This window comes from Protopterus annectens, chromosome 4.part0 (assembly GCF_019279795.1).
Source record: "Protopterus annectens isolate FY-2018-M chromosome 4.part0, PAN1.0, whole genome shotgun sequence".
Taxonomy (NCBI): Eukaryota; Metazoa; Chordata; order Ceratodontiformes; family Protopteridae; genus Protopterus; species Protopterus annectens.
Window position 1 is genome coordinate 830,622,310 of NC_056733.1, and position 16,713 is coordinate 830,639,022.

General features: G+C 43.7%; 1 protein-coding gene across 1 annotated transcript in view; it reads right to left on the reverse strand.

Annotated features, from left to right (window-relative positions):
- The window catches only part of LOC122800348 (protein HIRA), a 1,504,941-nt gene that overhangs the window by 1,064,239 nt on the left and 423,989 nt on the right, over positions 1 to 16,713 (reverse strand). Inside the window, exon 7 of the mRNA XM_044069797.1 lies at positions 3,185 to 3,312. Within this exon, the coding sequence (XP_043925732.1) occupies positions 3,185 to 3,312 (128 nt within the window). The remainder of the gene's footprint in view (positions 1 to 3,184; positions 3,313 to 16,713) is intronic.

The window sequence follows — 16,713 nt, forward strand, 5'->3', positions numbered from 1 at the left end:
GCTCTGGTGACTGACTCAATGTAGTCAACCAGGTTGAGTAGGCATGATCTACATTCACAAAACCAAACTACGTGGAATCTACAGTTTGGAGATTCCCTATATCCTTGTTAATTAGGTCCATGATGATGCGCTCCACAGGCTTACGCATCAGACTTGTCAGGCTAATAGGGCGATAATTTCCAGGGTTTGCAGTTGCTATTCCTTTATGGAGAGGAAGGACTGTAACAGTGCGCCATTCGGTAGGGACAAAGCCTGAGGTGAGGCTGTGAGTGAACAGGGCACACAGATGTGGTGCCAATTCACTTTGTAATTCATGTAGAACACAGCCAGGGATATTGTCGGGTACCATGAAAGCTGTACTCTTGGCCATGGACAATGCAACTTTAACCTGTGCTGCAGTAATGCTGGGTGCCTGGCATTCTTCTGGTATTGAGATTGGTCCTTTATGGGGGGGGGGGGGGGGTAAAGTTGGCACTGAATCTATCGGCCAGTATGTTGACAATATCTGTTGGCTCAGTATAGGAGGTACCATTGTGCAGTAACTCAGGGCAAATCTGTGTATTGCCGTACAGATTCTTGATATAACTATAGAAGGCTTTGTGGTTGTTTTTAGTGTCTGCCGCAATTCTGCCTTCATAGCTGGCTTTGGAGGTTTTGATGAGGGATCTCAACTTTTTGTTAAGGCGAATAAGGGAATTTTTCCAGTCCTGGGACTTTACCTTTTTCTGCAACAGTTTCTTCCTTCAGTTGTAGAGCTTATTAATGGCAGGGGACCACTAGATTGGCTTCCTTTTTTTGGAGGACAGTGTCTTGGTTCTGTTGGGTATGGCTAGTTCCATGCATGTATGTATGTGTTCGTACAGTGCATTAGTGTATGACTCGGCAGTCATGCATCCATTTTCCAATGGCATGGGTGCCATGAAGTTAGCCACCTCTGTTTTTAGGAGTCCAAATTCAGCTTTGGAGAAGTTTTTCATGGTGGATACCTTAATGGGTTGGGGGGGGTTGAGATGCGGATTAACATGGTGATTAGTTTGTGGTTGGATATAACCAGGGAGGAATTGACTATTGATGTAGAGCAATGGTTGCCCATGTTAGTAATAACCAGGTCAAGGATGTTGCTTCCTCTAGTTGGGTTAAGAATGAGCTGCTCCAGGGCATTGGAACTGATGAATACCAGGAAGTATTGGGCCAGTGCATTGGTGCATGAGTAGCTTTTCCCAGTTGATGGAGGGGTTAGTTGAAGTCACCTAGTACGAGAGTGTTGGGTTGGATCTTAATAGTTTCCAGGGTGCTTAGGAATGAGGAGTGAGTCTTGGGACATGGTTGGGGACCTATAGCAGGCTACGACTTGAATCGCCGTCTTACCCAATGTTAGTTGTACCTGGAGTATCTCAGATGAGTTATGCTGGGCTACTAGTCTGGATGTGTGCATATCCTTTACGAATATGGAGACACCACCGCCTTTGGAACTTCAGTCCATGTTCTGGGCCGAAAGGTGTGGAATGAGTTATAGCCTGGTAGTGCAGGGGTGCTTTCTGCTGCATTAAACCAGGTCTCCATTACAGCACAAATGTCGATGTTCTCCATTTTGAGGAGTGCTTCAAGTGAGTGCATCTTGAGATTTAGACTTCTAGCTGTGAGCAGCATGACCCTCAGACTGCATTTATTTATTGCTGTTATGGTGGTAATTTGGTGTTTGGAACACCACCTAAAAAAGGCACTATAGGGGTGGTAAGAGCCTTAGCCAGTACCCAGAAACTCAGGGGTGACAGATGCAGGCATCTCTGGCAAAGCATCGAGGTCTGTCAATCATGTCATCCCAAGCAGATAGATACTGGATCCTTTTTGACTTCAACAACTGGCTAGGTTTCTGGTGTCATTCTATCTTTTTCTGTTTGTACTCTGGTATCATTCTGGGCGATGGTAGGATGCGGCTCAGGGCTAGGGTCATACCTCCCTGGGCCACATAATACGAGAGCTCCACAATGTCTCTTTTCATGTAGTCCAGGGAGGTGCATCTCAGATCATTCGCACCCACATGGACAATGACAGAGTCATACTTGTACTTTTTGTGGAGTGACCTGAGTGTGTGTGTTATGTGTTGGATTCTGGCACCTGATAGGCAGCTGAATGTTACCTTCTCCTAATTCAACCGAGTGAGTGGAACATCAGTGTGCCTCACTATTGAGTAATCTATGATTATTGTATTGGGCAAGCTGTTTTGCCTTACAGCCTTAGGTTGAGGGGAACACTGTGTAGGTAAGCTATGTGTCTTGGGGTTTGTGCTGTGTTGTGGTCGAGTGCATTTCTGCCTTGGAGGTCTCTGCATCCTGTCATATCATCCAATTCATATAAAAGTTCCTCATACTACTACAATATAACCAGAGATGACGAAAACATCCAGCATTCTTCTCTTATAACAAAATTTTCATGTACTTAGTCTAGCTATCTTTTTTTTTTATTTTAGTTTTCCCAACACTATCCATCATGGTTCTGTGGTCCAATAATATTTTCTATGATTTCTAATCTATTTTTAACACTATAAGAAATAACCAAAAACAGTTTCAGTAACTAGCCTAATTCTAAAACAGATCATCTTTCAATCTCCTACCAAAATTGCATTCATACTCTCCATAAGACCATAAACAATCTAAAACCTTTCATCTTAGCATTATCTATTCTTAAACTACAACTGAAATCACATATACACAAACACTTATCACTATTCCATATAAAAGTATTAATGATTTCAAACAAACATATTGCATCTTCAAATACACATGTACAAATTATCCTAAATATATACCCTGTACAACATTGTCCCTTCTACCCCAGCTGCCAATATGACCATATCGGCTTTGTGACTTTCACCCAACATAACACACTTGACACTCCTATATTCACAATAAAATTCTCTACCTTTTGTGTCCCTTAACCTCTATTTGTCAAATGTCTTTGCAAACAATCAGTCATAATATTTAACCCAATTAACAGCAGTCAACTTCTGCTTTTAAACCCATAACATTGAGACAGAAGCCTCTTCTCTTGCTCCTTTCTTTAATGTTTTCTCGCCCCTTTTCTTTTCCTATCCCACCCTAGAGAAAGTTTTTGTTTTTCACCCTCTCCTTTCTCAGAATCACTGTCACATAAACATATTCAGAACTCTTAACACGTCATATACATTTTCATGCTGTTCAGTTTCAATATTAACTCCTAAATCGATTTCACGTTCCTCAGTTCCCCTCTGACCTACCACATGATGCTGTTCTACATGCTGCACAGTATCCCTCTTGTAGTTCTTGTTCTTCCCTAACAAGTTCAAAATCAATTTTACATTACAGTCAGAACAATAAACAAACTTGCACATCTTGGCTCACACATTGTCAAACATACTGTCTTTGTTTCTTGGGTTAAATATCTTAGGGTAAATCCTACGCATATATTTGTTTGTTTGGTAGATCTAATATTTGACACTTTCAGACCTGTATTTTACCATCCCGTGCAACATTTAACAGTAACTACATTAAGACAGCACAGCTATTGATCTGCAACATGCAAATCCATAGGCAGTTTGCTTCTTCTGCCCTTAATGTCCACTCATGCGGTGCACATTTTTCACACTTACTCTTCTGCTAAGGTCTCACGCCATACTTAAAACCCTTTGCAGAAGCTTCAGTTTGTTTGTATCCTGAAAATCAAACTTTTTTCAATGAACATTACAAATGTTTAATTATTCTAAACAAGGCAGCAATGAAAGTTTCAAATGCAATGTTATACACAGTTTTAGTGCATCTAGTATTGTTATTCATCGAGGCCGAAATCCCAGTAAAGCCATCAGCAGGTTCCAAAAAGAAACCACCACAGGAGCATTATTTAGGTATGTCACTTATAATGCATGAATGTCCCTCCTTTCTTGCATTTGTATAGCCTCTACTCCCTCCAGTAAACACCATAATGAAGGATGAATGCACTGGTTCTCTCTACCTCCCCTCAATTAATTCATTTACTATTCAAGTTCCCTGGGATCTGATGTCACTGCTGAGTTCTATTTCTTCTGTCATTGTTTCATTTCACTGTCGTTTGCTCATTCCATAAGATAAAAAGGCAAAATTCCTGTCTTTAGTTCTCAGTCTTTCCTTCAATTTTGTCTGTTTTCTGCCCATGTAATATGGGAAATGTTAGCTCAAAAGTTTGGAACAGAAAAAGCACTGCAAAGTTTATTTCGGTCACCCTCCAGGAGCCAAAATACATCATTCATTCGTTAGTGCCACTGCAGTATTACAAACATTCAGACTTTTCATACTCATATTGCAGTTCACCTCCTGCTCCTGGGTGTCCTGGAATCGTCCATAATCGCAACAGAAAGCACCACAACACTACCTCTTCCTCCTCCGGAGTACAGGCATTCTTCGGGTGCCCTGGCCAATTACTTTCTAGCCAGAATGAACAATACCTTGAATTTTCCTTGAAAATAGGCTGGACTAATTGGGACTAACTGGTAAATTAAAGTAAATAAAAAAAAAATAACTCCATGTTTTCCAGTGAAATTAGGCAGGCTTTATGAAACACCAAGAATGGTGCAAAAGGTGAAGCTTTCAGCACTAAAAACAATGAAATTTAACAATGAACAAACATTACATGGCAACTACCTTTTGCAGCACTAAGCAAACAAAAGTTAAGTCAGAACTATGAAGACCTAACTTCAAATGTCTCTTAAAATTCTGAATGAAAACTACACAGCTCTTAAATTCACAACAGGGCAATACAAAATGTTCCTTTCTGTGCACGCATTATGCACAGCTAGAAGTTTCACATGCACACTTCAAAAAGCACACTGGCATCTGCTTTTCTAACTGAATGCAGAGAAATCTGTCCCTTCACCTGCTCTGTGCCCACCACTACTTCTTCTTAACAGAGATAACTTGTTACAAACTTAACATATAACTGTAAGAAACAGCATATGCACATGTCATTTGTGTCAGTTTGGATGTACAAGTAACACTTTTACAACTTTGCTGAGACTATCAATAATCAGAAATTGTATGTTTAGATGGAACTTGGAAAAACTGATATAGGAGGAGAAGCAACTTTCAGAAATCCCATTAGCCATTCACATCTTAGATTAATGTTAGGGAATCAATTCTAAGTATTCTAGGAAGGGAGACCAATTATTCAAAAAACACTGTCTGCTTCTATTCTTCACATTCACTCTTCCTGATTCATGCAAGAGGACAACAAGGTCACTATACCATCTTGCGTTGGAGGATTGTTGCTTTACCATGTTCTATTAATACTTTTCTTCATTTCAAGGGTGACATGAAATGAGACATCAATAGGCTACAGTAGAACCCCTGACTGTCAACAACACAGTACATCTGCTCTTTAAATGGAAGGCTATCATCAAACATATCCTCGACCAACTCCCGTATATCATCTTTCAACCAAACTCAGCACATCCCCAGAATATGTGTGCCCTGTTCCTGATTTGTCAAGCTCACATCTCCAACACTGTGAATCTGAGAGTGCATATATCCTTTCCATCTTTCTTGTGTGAAGCATATTCCAGAAGAAGGGTCTATATTACATGATCGAAGCTTTAGTTAGTCGAATAACTAAAGCTCTATCACTAAATGTCAAAGTCCCAAAATCATGAACGGCAGTTTCCATACAGGGAAACAATTAATTTGGCCGTTACGTGGATTTTGCCCTTTCTACAATGGAGATCATAGGTTCATAGGTTAGTACTAAGCTAACTGCCCTTGCGAGCCATTTTAAGCCTAGCCAATTATTGCTTGTGAGTTTCAAACCTTGTACCTTATGTTTGTAAGGCAAGCAACTTAACCATTAGGCCACCCTCCCGCTGTTCTCGGAGTTGGTATACTTAGTTGGGCGAAGCCCCCACTTGATTTGTGTGAAATTTTTTTTTTTTAGTTGGGACAATGGCATTGTTTTCCTGCGTTTTTGGGACTTTGACATTTAGTGATCGAGCTTTAGTTATTCGAGTAACTAAAGCTTTGATCATGTAATATAGACGTCAGAAGAAATTTATACGAGAAAAATTCTAAGCTTCCGGAGTTTGAGGTTCTTAATTGCTTCAAGGTCATCTCCGTTTAACTAGTGGAATTTCAGTTTAAGAGTTTCTTTCCCCATTTTTGCCTAACTCTACCTGCTACCTGTTCTCAAAAGGACAACACAGCTTTATATGGCCTTGATATAACAGCTTTTCTTTCAACCACCAACCTTGCATTATTCTTGACCACATATTCTTGGATTGCTTTGTTGCCCTCCTTAAGTTGTTTTATTACAGACAGGACAACTTGCTCATCCGGGGGAGGGGGAGTACAGTTTCTTCTGTACTTCCCAACATCATTTCTGCAGTCAGAAAGTCTAGTCTCTGAGGTTTGATTTTGAATTTTTTTTTTTCACTCCATCAGCTATCCTGCAAGTCAGCTTAGACATAAAATCTTTAAGTGCAGACATGCCAAGCTGTTCAGGTGTAATATATATGTACGTTCTCTCTTATGAATTAATTTTTCACTCTTAAGGACCAGAGGCAATATTAAGGTATTCACTAGCTGCCATAGTGGAAGTTTTACTCTGTCCATAAGTACTTCTTGAGCTGAAGGTTAAAGCAGTCTCACAAGAGCACCTACTAGAAAGCACCAAGTTAAATGTAAAACATTTAGCTATGGAACCACTTCCAGTACTATCATAGTGGAAACCCCCTCAAAGTTGCTTAAAAGTTTCAGAAGTGTTTACCCAGCACCAAGTACGGGGGACACTCTAGAAATACTAATAGTCATGTACCTTCACTAGAGCATAAACATTCAAATCTCTCTGTTGGAATTGCATTGATAACTGAACGCAGTAACTTCTACCTTAAAAACTGCTGTAGCAGAAACCTATTCATGGGGTGTTTAAAACCATTCACCTCCAGCATTTCAAGAAAAAACAAAACAAATCCAACAGACAATCATCACCTTCCATATCTGACTGAAATGAAAGATAAACCACTTGAGAGAGAATGATTTGGGGCTTCTGATCCCCCCCTTTTGTAGCACTCTTAGAAAGCAATGATAACAGGTGAAAATCTGTAACGAATGAAAACAAGCAAAACTTGCCGCACAGAATACAGCTATAGTTTTTGACACATTAACGTCTGGTTTTGTTCAGATTATTCATAACAAAAATCCTGGAGTTTTCTACCATGGAATAAAACAACAGTAATGGGCCTCTATTTCCTAAACAGAGTGATATCAAGATTTAGGGATGTACCTCTAAGCATGGCTTCTAACCCTCTTCCCAAGTGCGTTAGCATAGCCTAAATTACCAGAGTTTACACATCTTAGATGGTCAACATCTTCTGCAAAAACTGCAACCTGGCCATTATCTTAGGTCTTGTGAACACCCGTAGTTCAACTGACCTTAAAAAGTACATACACACAAAAAAGCTACATTTCCTGAAAGGGAAGTGTCGCTCATCTGGTCAGGATAAAGCAGAACAACATACGTGGGTTTTGTGCAAGCAACTTTATTATGTACAAACACATCAGGATTGAGGCTTAATAACTTAAGTCACCAAATCTGGATGTTTTAGCTTTGTTTCTCAGGTCAGTAATATAAACTGCAAAGGTTTCCCCTTGCTTTTGATCTCTTGTGTATAACAAATGCCTCTCTAATGTAATATTTGTCTGGGGGGGGGTGCACATTTCCCTGAATTTGCATTTCAAACACTTGGGGACTTCCCTTGATTCAGCCTGCACAAAAATATGATGGTTTTCCCCTTCTCCTTCATATACTGCTGGTGCATACACAAATGAACAGACTCTTTCAATGACCTATGACCCAGCTAGGTTTAGCAAAATGAACACCCTGGTGTGTCAATCTTTGTCAGAATAAGCTGCTTTTATAAAAATACGTATTGTGGCACAAATATACTACAATTCTCTGCAACTGCAATATTCTGATCAAATATAAGTGGTAATAGTTTTCGAAATCAGTCTGCCATGCCAGTAAATTATAGTAAAACACAATGCAACCCAAGTCCACTTGTAATTATATGAACATGCACATATAAATATATACCAGAATTTTATGTCAGTACTTGTAACTATGTCAAATAGCACAACAAGCCTCTGAATAACTAAACTTTGCGAAATAAGTCTCCTGGGCACAAGAATACTCTTGAAATTACTGTGCTGTAAGAAATCACCTCTTATCAGTGTAAGAAACATTTCAAAATAACTGAATTGTGTGAAAAAACTGGGCAGAACAAGCTCAGAGGAAAAACATTTCAAAGTAATTGCACTTTGCGAATACACAATATACAGCACACTGAAACTTTCTAGAAATGGCTGTACTTTGCTAAATAACTCTTTACAGTGGAAGAACCACTCTGTAATGGTGGCACTCTACAAACAGACACACCCAGCATAAGAAACTTTTCAAAATGGCGGTATTTTGACTGTACTTTATGAAATAGTTGCACTTTGCACACAATAAACTCTTCGGAATATATGCACAGTAATAAGCACACACTGTAAGCACTTTCATACACTTTGAGATACTTTGAATTACTCTAGTTATGCCCTGAATATAATGCAAAATAAGAAGTTATGTACCTACCATAACGTTCCATGTTAGTTGTCTTCTCTCGCCTTCTTTCTTGCTTGATGGGTTCGGAGCCGATCCTCGGCTCCGACTCGGCACTTGCTAAGCTCGAGAGTCACTTTTACCAGCTCGAGGCAGCCCCATATCCCATGATGCAAGGCGGTAAGTACCCAGATCTCGTTTGATGACAAAGGGCAATAGTACCAAGCATAAAAACACTTCCAAAAGGAAGAAAGAAAACTTACAGGATGGAAGAAGGACCAGGTCTGAATGGTCTTCAGCATAATAATTTCTTATAGAAAGGTCTGTCCAGGCCTGGGGAAGGAGGGAGGGTCGAAGAAAGAAGGCAGAGAAGACAACTAACATGGAACGTTATGGTAGGTACATAACTTCTTAATGTTAAGTTGTCAATCTCGCCTTCATTCTTGCTTGATGGGACCAAGGCCCTAGCACCTCTATCCTGGGTGGCTCAATGGAACAGACTCTTGAGGACTGTAGAGCCAAAACTGGCTCTGTCCCTGGAGGCCAAGTCCAATTTGTAGTGGGAAACAAAAGTATGAGGAGTGGCCCAAGTGGCCGCTGCACAAATAGTGTCTAAAGGAAGTCTAGCTTGAAAGGCTGTAGAAGCAGCTAAGCTCCTAGTTGAATGTGCTTTAGGTTTTGAGCACAGCTGTTTTCCCCTGAGCAGATAAATTTCAGAGATGACCAAAGAAAGCCATCTAGACAAGGTCACTTTAGAAACAGGAAGGCCTTTCTTATTATCCGCATAGGAAACAAAAAGTTGATCAGATTTCCTAAATTTTTTTGTTCTGTCCAAATAATATCTGAGTTGACGGTGGACATCAAGATAATGTAGTTTTGTTCGGCTCTGTCTGAATAGTTTGGGAAAAATACAGGGAGATCAATGGATTGATTCAAATTGGTCTTTGAGGCGACCTTAGGCAAAAAGGTCGGATTAGTTCTCAATGATACTCTGTCTTTGTGAAAAACCAAATAGGGGGGTCGAACCGATAGAGCATGAAGTTCAGACACCCTCCTGGCCGATGTAATAGCCACTAGGAATAAAGTTTTCCAAGAAAGAAATTTCAGGGAACAAGAAACAGCTGGCTCAAGGGGAAGAATCAAGGATGTCAGCACTAAATTTAGATCCCACTGAGGAGGAGGATTCCTGATTGGAGGCTTTAGCAAGAAAATTCCTTTCAAGAAGGCCCTGCAGAGCCTATGGGACATAATATTGTGATCTGCGATCCCGACATGAAAGTTCGAGATAGCAGCCAATTGAACTCTGACTGTGGAAGAAGAGGAGCCTGCATGAAAAATCTCTGCTAAGAAGTCCAGGACTGCCTGAACAGGGCAGTGAAAGGATCAATACCTTGGCCTTAGCCCAATAAGAGAAACGTTTCCATTTGCTTGCATAAATTCTCCTGGTAGAGGATTTTAAAGAAGCTACTATGATGTCTCTAACTGAGTTAGAGATCAAAGGAAGCCTGGCTAAGGAAGGAAGTGGAGCAACCATGCTGTGAGGTTGAGAGAAGGGATAGACCGGTGCAGCTGACCGGATTGGTGAATCAGAAGATCTGGCACTGGGTCCAGATGCCACGGCTGCACCAAAAGGTGACGATGGAGGAACGGGAACCAAACTTGTCGAGGCCAGTAAGGGGCAATGAGAATCAATTTGGCTCTCAAAACGGTTGCCTTCTGGATAACTTGAGGGATCAGAGGAAATGGAGGGAAGGCATAAAGAAGTCCCTGGGGCCAATCCTGGGTCAGAGCGCCTCTGGGGGGATGGCCTGGAAGAGGGAAGAGAGAAGAAGTCTGGGCATTTGCTGTTTTGGGGAGTAGCAAAAAGATCGCAACATGGACGACCCCATTCCAGAAAAATCTCTTCCGCTATAGATTGCTTGAGAGACCACTCGTGAGGCATGAGAATAGCTCTGCTCAATCTGTCCGCTACAATGTTGGTTTTCCCAGGGATATGCGTTGCAGAAACCGATGAGAGGAGATTGCCCATTGCCATAGTCTGAGCGCTTCTCGACACAAGGGGTAGGACTTGGTTCCGCCCTGTTTTTTGATATACCAAACTACAGACATGTTGTCTGTGTGGACTGCAATTGTCCCTACGGGAAGAAAGTCGTTGAGGGCTTGCAACGTTAAAAGCACTGCTCTCATCTCCAGGACATTTATGTGCAGGTGGTATTCGAACGGCTGCCACGTCCCATGAACCATCCTGCCCTGATAATGACCCCCCCCCACCCAATCAGGGAGGCATCCATGGTGACAGTGGCTACCGGGGATGGGGGTACAAAGTGTCTGCCTTGGTGAACCTGGGGAGATGTGATCCACCAAGCAAGATGATCTTTGCAAGTCTGTGTCACCAGAATCTGGTGACGCATTGGAAGTTGTTGGTACGACCACTGTGTGAACAGCATCCACTGAAGAAGGCGATGTAGAAGCGAGCCAGGGAAGAAGAGTAATGGCCGCAGCCATGAGGCCTAATACCTTTAGAACCATTCTGGCCTGTACTTTCTTGTTGGCTAGAATGATCCTGACTTGACTTTGAATGTCTGAAACTCTTTGATCTGTAAGGGTAGCTGACATCCTAACAGTGTTTAAGTTTGCGCCTATGAAAGTAATAGACTGGCAGGGCGATAAGGATGACTTTTCAAGTTTATCGAGATGCCCAAAAGAGTACAAAGCTTTATTGTGTAATCCCTGGCTTGAATAAGCTGATGCCTGGTGGTGGCTGAAAGGAGCCAGTCGTCGAGATACGGAAACACCTGGAAGCCTTGACGCCTCAGGTGAGCCGTGACCACTGCCATGCATTTGGTGAACACTCTGGGGCTGTAGTAAGACCAAAGGGCAGGGCTCTGAACTGGAAATGACTGGACCCCAGCCGAAAGCGGAGAAATCTCCTGAGCGCCTGTGGATTTTGATGTGATAGTACGCATCCTGAAGATCTATTGAGCACATCCAGTTGTCCTTCTGTAAGAAGGGCAGAATTGACTGAAGAGTGACCATTCGAATCTTGTCTTCCTCACAGACTTGTTGAGTCTGCTGAGATCCAATATTGGTCTCCAGTCTCCCGTCTTTTGGGGACCAAAAGAACCTTGAGTAGATTCCGGCTCTGAATGATCTGTCGAACTGGCTGAATGGCTCTTTTTGCAGAAGTTTTAAGACTTCTAACTCTGCAATTTCCCTTAGACCGGTGGTACATCTGGAAGGGAATTTGAGTGATAGAAAGGACTTTCCTCGAAAGGAATTTTGTAACCCTCGGATATGATCGACTGTACCCATCTGTCTTGAGTGAGGGAGCCAGGCTTCTGGGTACAGCGATAGTCTTCCCCGACTGCCTCCAAGGATGGACAGCCGGGCAACATCTCAGGGATGCTGAAAGGGCTTGTCAGAGAGAGGCTCTCTGTTTCCCTGGTTTTGGACCCCTCTGCCTCTAGAGCTGCCTGTTGTTGTTACCCCTCTGCCTCTAGGGGTAAACTGACCACGTGAATCGGGCGTGACTCCTTGGGATTTATGGAACCACATTTTGCCACCTTTCTGTCCTTTGGGGTAAGGTCTAGAAGGGGTGGAAAACGGACTCCTACGGCAGAAAGAGTCTTGCCGTCCTGCTCACACCTGGTCAAAGTTTCTTCACTTGAGGGCCAAACAAAGCTGACCCATCAAAGGGAGAATTTGTGAAGGACGCCTTAAAGGGATCTGCAAAGTCACATAGCCGCATCCAGGCTTGGCGCCTAAGGGCCACACCTGTACCTGCGGCCCTACTCTCCATCAGCAGCATATGATATAAGCCACATGGAGGAGTTTGCAATGGAATTAAGGGTTCCTAGCTGCGAAGCAATTTTTCCTGAGCTCCTGCAGCTGTAGGATCCTGTACAACATCACCTAGCTCCTTAAGGATATCTCTTGGAGTCTGGTGAAGTGACATAGGTAATTCAGCTTAACGATAGCAAAGGTCGCTGAGGAAAACATCCGCCACTGCACCTATCCACGGTCCTAGAGTCCTTATTAGGAGGATGGACGGGCACGGAAGGATCTGCAAGTTCCTTCTTGGTGGCAGCAGCCACCACCATGGCATCAGCGGGACACCCTTAGTGAGGAATTGCTTATCACACGGGCAGTAATAAATTTTGAAGGCCTCCTAGGGACTGGCTCTACAGAGTCAGGAGCAGCCCACGCCTTCGGGCAATAACTTGCATAAGGGGGTCGAAGGCGGAGACACCCAGGAGGTGGAGGGCCGAGATCCAAACGCCTCTAGGTATACTGACTCATCCTCAGAGGGATTATTGGTGGGCCAGTTTCCCTCTGTTTAAGGAGTTCTAGGATGTCTGAGAAGGAGACATCCTCAGAGGGGATCTTGGGGATCCCTCTGACTCATCTAAGTCAGTATCTGAAGTGATAGACTCGGGAGTCTATATGTTTCCTCTTACAAGTCATCTTTTTAGGAGGATCTCCCAAACATCAGGAGAATCCTCGGAAGAGGGGATATTCTCAATGGGGAAACCTGAGGCGGAGGATCTCTGGGTCCTGTAGCAAGAGAAGTGGCAGAGATGTCAACAGGCACTACAGAGGGAGGAGCTAAGGGAACAGACTGCTGGCTGATACCAGTGGCCAGCACACTCTTCATCACCTCGAATGCTCCCTCCCAGGAAGGTCCGACAGAACCTGTTCAAGAACTAGGAACCCCAGGGACCACCGAAAGGGAAGTCTCCGAGGCAGATGTCGGAGCCGAGCTCACCAAGGCCGAGGCTCCAAGGGGAAGAGCGGGTTCGGACAAGGGTCCGATGCCACTCACCCCTCGGAGGAGACCATGGAAGCCCGGCCACGGAATCCCTCTAAGGAAGGTCTCAAGAGGAGATAAGAGTAGAGGCTGAAGGAACAGAAGGGGTATCTGTCCTTCAGCCGTAGCAGTAACCATTCGAAGACTCCAACTCCAAGCTCTGGGGTAGAGTTGAAGGAGGAACTGCAACGGGTGTGGACCAATAGCCGCCTGTTGAGACGGACTATGTAACATTTGGGCCAGTGCCTGTGACTTAAGTAATCTACTGACCACTCTCTAAATCATGGTCAGAAAGCCTGGATGACTTGAAGATCGGCTCCGATGGCTCCGCTCCGAGAGGAGAGGTGAAGCCGGAGCCGAAGCATCGCTCCAAGGAAGGAGACCTAGACCTCTTCCTCGAAGGAGCCATCGAACCGATGAAACTATTGAACCTGTCGGAGCCGACAACTTATCGGAGCCGACAGGTAGCTCGATGCATCGGCTCCAGCCGGAGCCGATACAGCCACAAAGTAACGGTGTCGGAGCCGATCGAGCCGACACCGATGCCTGAGCCACATGGTGGTCGGAACCGATCGGAGCCGACACCGGTGGTCGATGCAGAATCGGCACCGATAGCCATCGGTGCCAAGGCTTAGTTGCCAGAATCGGCTCCAGCCGGAGCCGATCTCGACTCAGAACAAGTCGGAGCCGAGGCCGCAGGCTTGGACACAGAAGCCTGGGCCTTGGAAGACTTAGCAGTCTTGGATGGAGCCGACTTAGCCGGAGAGCCCTCCGCTTAAGAAGGCCCCTCAAAATCAACTTATTCTTTCCTGCAGGACTCTCTGGCTGAAAGAATGACAAATAGCACAGGAGTCCTGCAGGTTAAGAGGCCCCAGGCAGTACAGGTAAGAAGTGTGACCGCCTGTCAGAGACATTTTCTGACAGCACGAGTCACACTTCTTAAAGCCTGAGACCCTTTCTTTAGACATGGTGCAAACACAGACACACACACCAGTCAAAGAAATTAAATTAAATATACCAAAAGGTGTAACTAAAAAACACACACACACACTAACAGGGGGGGGATGGGATGGGAGAAAGTCTGACTAAAAAAATAAGAAGAGACAGAAAATTTTCTGTCAGAAAATGTTTAAAACTAAATTAAAACTAACAATAAAGGGTTTTTTAGTTAAAAGGGGCTAAAATAGCGAAGTAGCAAATCACTTACCAGGAGCTGGTAAAAGGAGGACCTCATAAGTTTAAGCGCAAACGAGATCTGGGTACTTACCGCCTTGCATCATGGGATATGGGGCTGCCTCGAGCTGGTAAAAGTGACTCTCGAGCTTAGCAAGTGCCGAGTCGGAGCCGAGGATCGGCTCCGAACCCATCAAGCAAGAATGAAGGCGAGATTGACAACTTAACATTAGTAGTTATGCCAAAACACAGTACTTTGCCAAAAAAAGTACAGTTTTGTACCTACCATAAATGTAGATGTTCGAGTGTTCACACTACTGCAGTCATCATACTTGGGTTATCCTGCCGTCAGGCGGTCCCCGCAGTCAGCCAGAGTTCCAAAGTCTTGGTCCAGCGTCAGTTGCTGTCGCTTCTTCCCTGACGTCAGTGCACCAGGGGTATATAAGATGCATCCAACGCCATTTTCTTCAGTTTTTCTTGCCCCAGATGTCAGGTGCCCCCAAGTAGGTAGGCAATACATATGAAATAAAAACAATACCTTCAGTCACAAGCAAATACACCACAAATGTTGTATAGGATAGAAATGTATAGATAAGGCCTGCTAGTTCAGAGGGAATAGAGGGAGGGTAACCTGGACTGCAGCAGTGTGAACACTCGAACATCTACATTTATGGTAGGTACAAAACTGTACTATGTTCATCGTGTTACACTGCTGCAGTCATCACACTTGGGTAGAATCCCAAAGCTAAGGTTGGGTGGCTGGTCTATAAAGAGTTAGGATTGGCTATGAGACCCTGCAGAACTGCAATGGCAAATCCTGCTCTGGATTTAGAGTAAAGACGCAGGTGGTAATGCTTAGTAAAGGTGTGCACTGAGCTCCAAGTTGCAGCCTCCAAAATTTCCTTGGTAGGTACTCCTCTGAGAAAGGCCGCTGAAATGGCTGTAGCCCTGGTGGAATGTGGCCTAATGCTATTTGGGACTGATTTCCCATGCTGTGTGTAGCAGTAATGAATAGTGTCATATCCATTTGGATATAATCTGCTTTGAGACAGCCTTGCCCTGTGATCCTGCAGCATATGCTACAAACAGTTGCTCAGTTTTCCTGATAGCTTTTGTTTTGTCCAAGTAGAAGCGTAGTTGCCTGTGTATGTCCAAAGAATGCAGAAGTTTCTCCCCTTTATTCTGGGAGTTTGGATAAAAAGTTGGCAAATGGATGGTTTGGTTAAGAGCCACACTAGATACCACCTTTGGCATAAAGGTAGGGTTTGTCCTTAAAAAAACCCTGTCCTGATGAAAAATTATAAAAGGTTCCACTGCCATTAATGCCTGTAGCTCTGAGACTCTTCATGCAGAAGTTACTGCCAGGAGCAGAGCTGTTTTCCATGATAAAAATTTTAGATCGGCTGTATTGGCTGTCTCAAAAGGTGGCAGGGTCAGTTTTTCCAAAACAAAATTGAGGTCCCAAGTTGGTGTTGGTGCTCTCCGGGGCGGTCTTATGTTTTTAGCGCCTCTGAGGTACTGCTTTAGCAAGGGATGAGAGAATAAAGGAGGATCCGTGTTGTAATGTGCTGAAATGGCAGAGGCGTGGATCTTAATTGATGAGAAGGATAGGCCTCTGTCCAGCATCTCAGTTAAGTATTGTAAAATCTGAGGAATGTTTGGAACAAGAGGGTCAAGGTTTTGAGCCTGGTTCCAGGCGCAGAATCTCTTCCATTTTTCTGAGTAAGCTTTCCTGGTGCTAGGCCTCCTGGCCTCCAGAATGACATCCATAACCGCTTTAGAGAGAGGTGTTGCCTGTTTGACCAATAAATCTGCCATGCAGCCAGGTTTAGGGTTTTGAGCTGACCGTGCAGGATCTGATTGTTTTGTTGAGTCAGAAGGTGTGGAATTTGAGGCAAAATCCATGGTGGGCCTTGAGCTAGGAACCTTAAGATAGGGTACCAGTGCTGATGTGGCCAGTCTGGAACAATGAAGATCATCTGTGGTTTCTCTTGTCTGGCTTTTAGGAGTACCTTTGAAAGGAGAGGCAGAGGCGGGAAGGCATAAACTTTTAGGTTTTTCCAGATGAACAAAAGAGCATCCACTTTCCATGCTTGTTTGTGATAACTCCTTGTGCAGAATTTTTCTAGTTGGCAATT